At 36.4% G+C, this 1469-nt stretch overlaps 1 protein-coding gene across 1 annotated transcript in view; it reads right to left on the bottom strand.

The window, feature by feature from the left end:
- Positions 1-330: 330 nt before the first annotated feature.
- Positions 331-1469, bottom strand: part of LOC122324835 (elongator complex protein 4-like) — a 29362-nt gene continuing 28223 nt past the window's right edge. Inside the window, exon 11 of the mRNA XM_043219522.1 lies at positions 331-897. Within this exon, the coding sequence (XP_043075457.1) occupies positions 787-897 (111 nt within the window). The 3' untranslated portion in view covers positions 331-786. The remainder of the gene's footprint in view (positions 898-1469) is intronic.

The raw sequence follows: 1469 nt of genomic DNA, 5'->3' as shown, positions 1-1469 counted from the left end.
AATATGTACAGTACACACAAATATGTTATGTTAAACAAAAACCTGCAATTAATTGCAATTTGACAATACTAATATATATATATATGTTGTTATGCACATTTTCCTTATAAAGTTTAATTACTTTCATGCATTCATACATAATCACAAATAATTACCATTATTCTCATATTTTTTAATTAAATATTAATTTACTAAAACAAATCATAATTGTAGTTTTTTTGTTAGAAAGCAGTACAACAAAGCTTACTCTGATGAATGCAAAAAAAAATAAAAAATTCTACAAAAAAAAAAAAAAAACAACTATGTTAACCCAACAACATTATGAACCAGAAATAATCAAACAGCTTGAATAAAAAGTAAAAATAGTCAAAAATATTTTTTTTGACCACAAACCTTGTTTTGAATGTGAATGAAAACAAGACATTGTTTACATTTTTGTTCGAACCTTTATTGACACCAAATATGTATTAGCAAACCAAGCTAATAAACAACAGGAAGCCGTGACGCTGGCAGCCAAATCAGGTTATCCTTGTTGGCGTCGCATTCTGGTTTTATCCGAAGACAGCAACAGGTGCTTGTCAGATGTTTGTGACACTGAACACAACGCTCTTGTGCGCCTCTCCATGTTGTGTAGTTACTAAACGTTGCTCCCTCTTAATCTCGTTCACTAATCATGAGAGTAAGTGTGTCAGTGCAGGTGTGACCGTAACCTAGTGCTGGCGTCGAGCGCCTCTCCTGCCCTTGAACGTCACGGGGGGTGGACGGCGCAGGAGGAAGGGGAATACGCTAGAAATCTAGGTGCTTGTTGCCCGTGGCTGTGCTGCCACATCCTGCTGCCAGATCGGTTTTACTCACTCGACTCACCGTCTCTGACAGGTCTGGAGGCAAATGCAGTCTCTGAAAGAGAGAAAGAGAAAGGGGGAGGATGTTAGAGGAAGGCTGAAAGAATAATGTGGAGGGCATGTGATAAAGCTACAAATGCAAAACAGCTGGTACACCGGTATAGAGATGGCATTAGACGGTAATACCGTGGTATTTTGGCGTAAGACATAATACTGGAGTACGATGTTCAGGCAGCTAAGAAGAGTCTCTTATATGCTTATCATCTGCGGCATTTATTTGATCAAAAATGCAGTAACAAGAGACAATGCGTGACATATTTATGCTATTTTAAAATAGACATGTTCAGGATCACACGATCCTTCGGAAGTCATTCTATTATGTTGATAAGAAACATCTCTTAATCGATGTTAAAAACAATTGTCGCTTGATATTTTTCTGGAAACTGAGCTTCTTTGTTTTGTTGATGAAAAGAAGTCCAAAAGAGAAGTTTTTTTAATGGCAACAGATACAGCTAACAGTCGGCATGTTCCTAAACCAACAATGCACTTATCTATTAAACACAAAAACATAAAGCACGATAATATGGAAATATGTGATTTATGTGTACTTAATGCTGCATATATATA

This window comes from Puntigrus tetrazona, chromosome 20 (genome assembly GCF_018831695.1).
Source record: "Puntigrus tetrazona isolate hp1 chromosome 20, ASM1883169v1, whole genome shotgun sequence".
NCBI lineage: Eukaryota > Metazoa > Chordata > Actinopteri > Cypriniformes > Cyprinidae > Puntigrus > Puntigrus tetrazona.
Note: the sequence above shows the minus strand (reverse complement) of the source record. Positions and strands in the feature narration are given on the sequence as shown.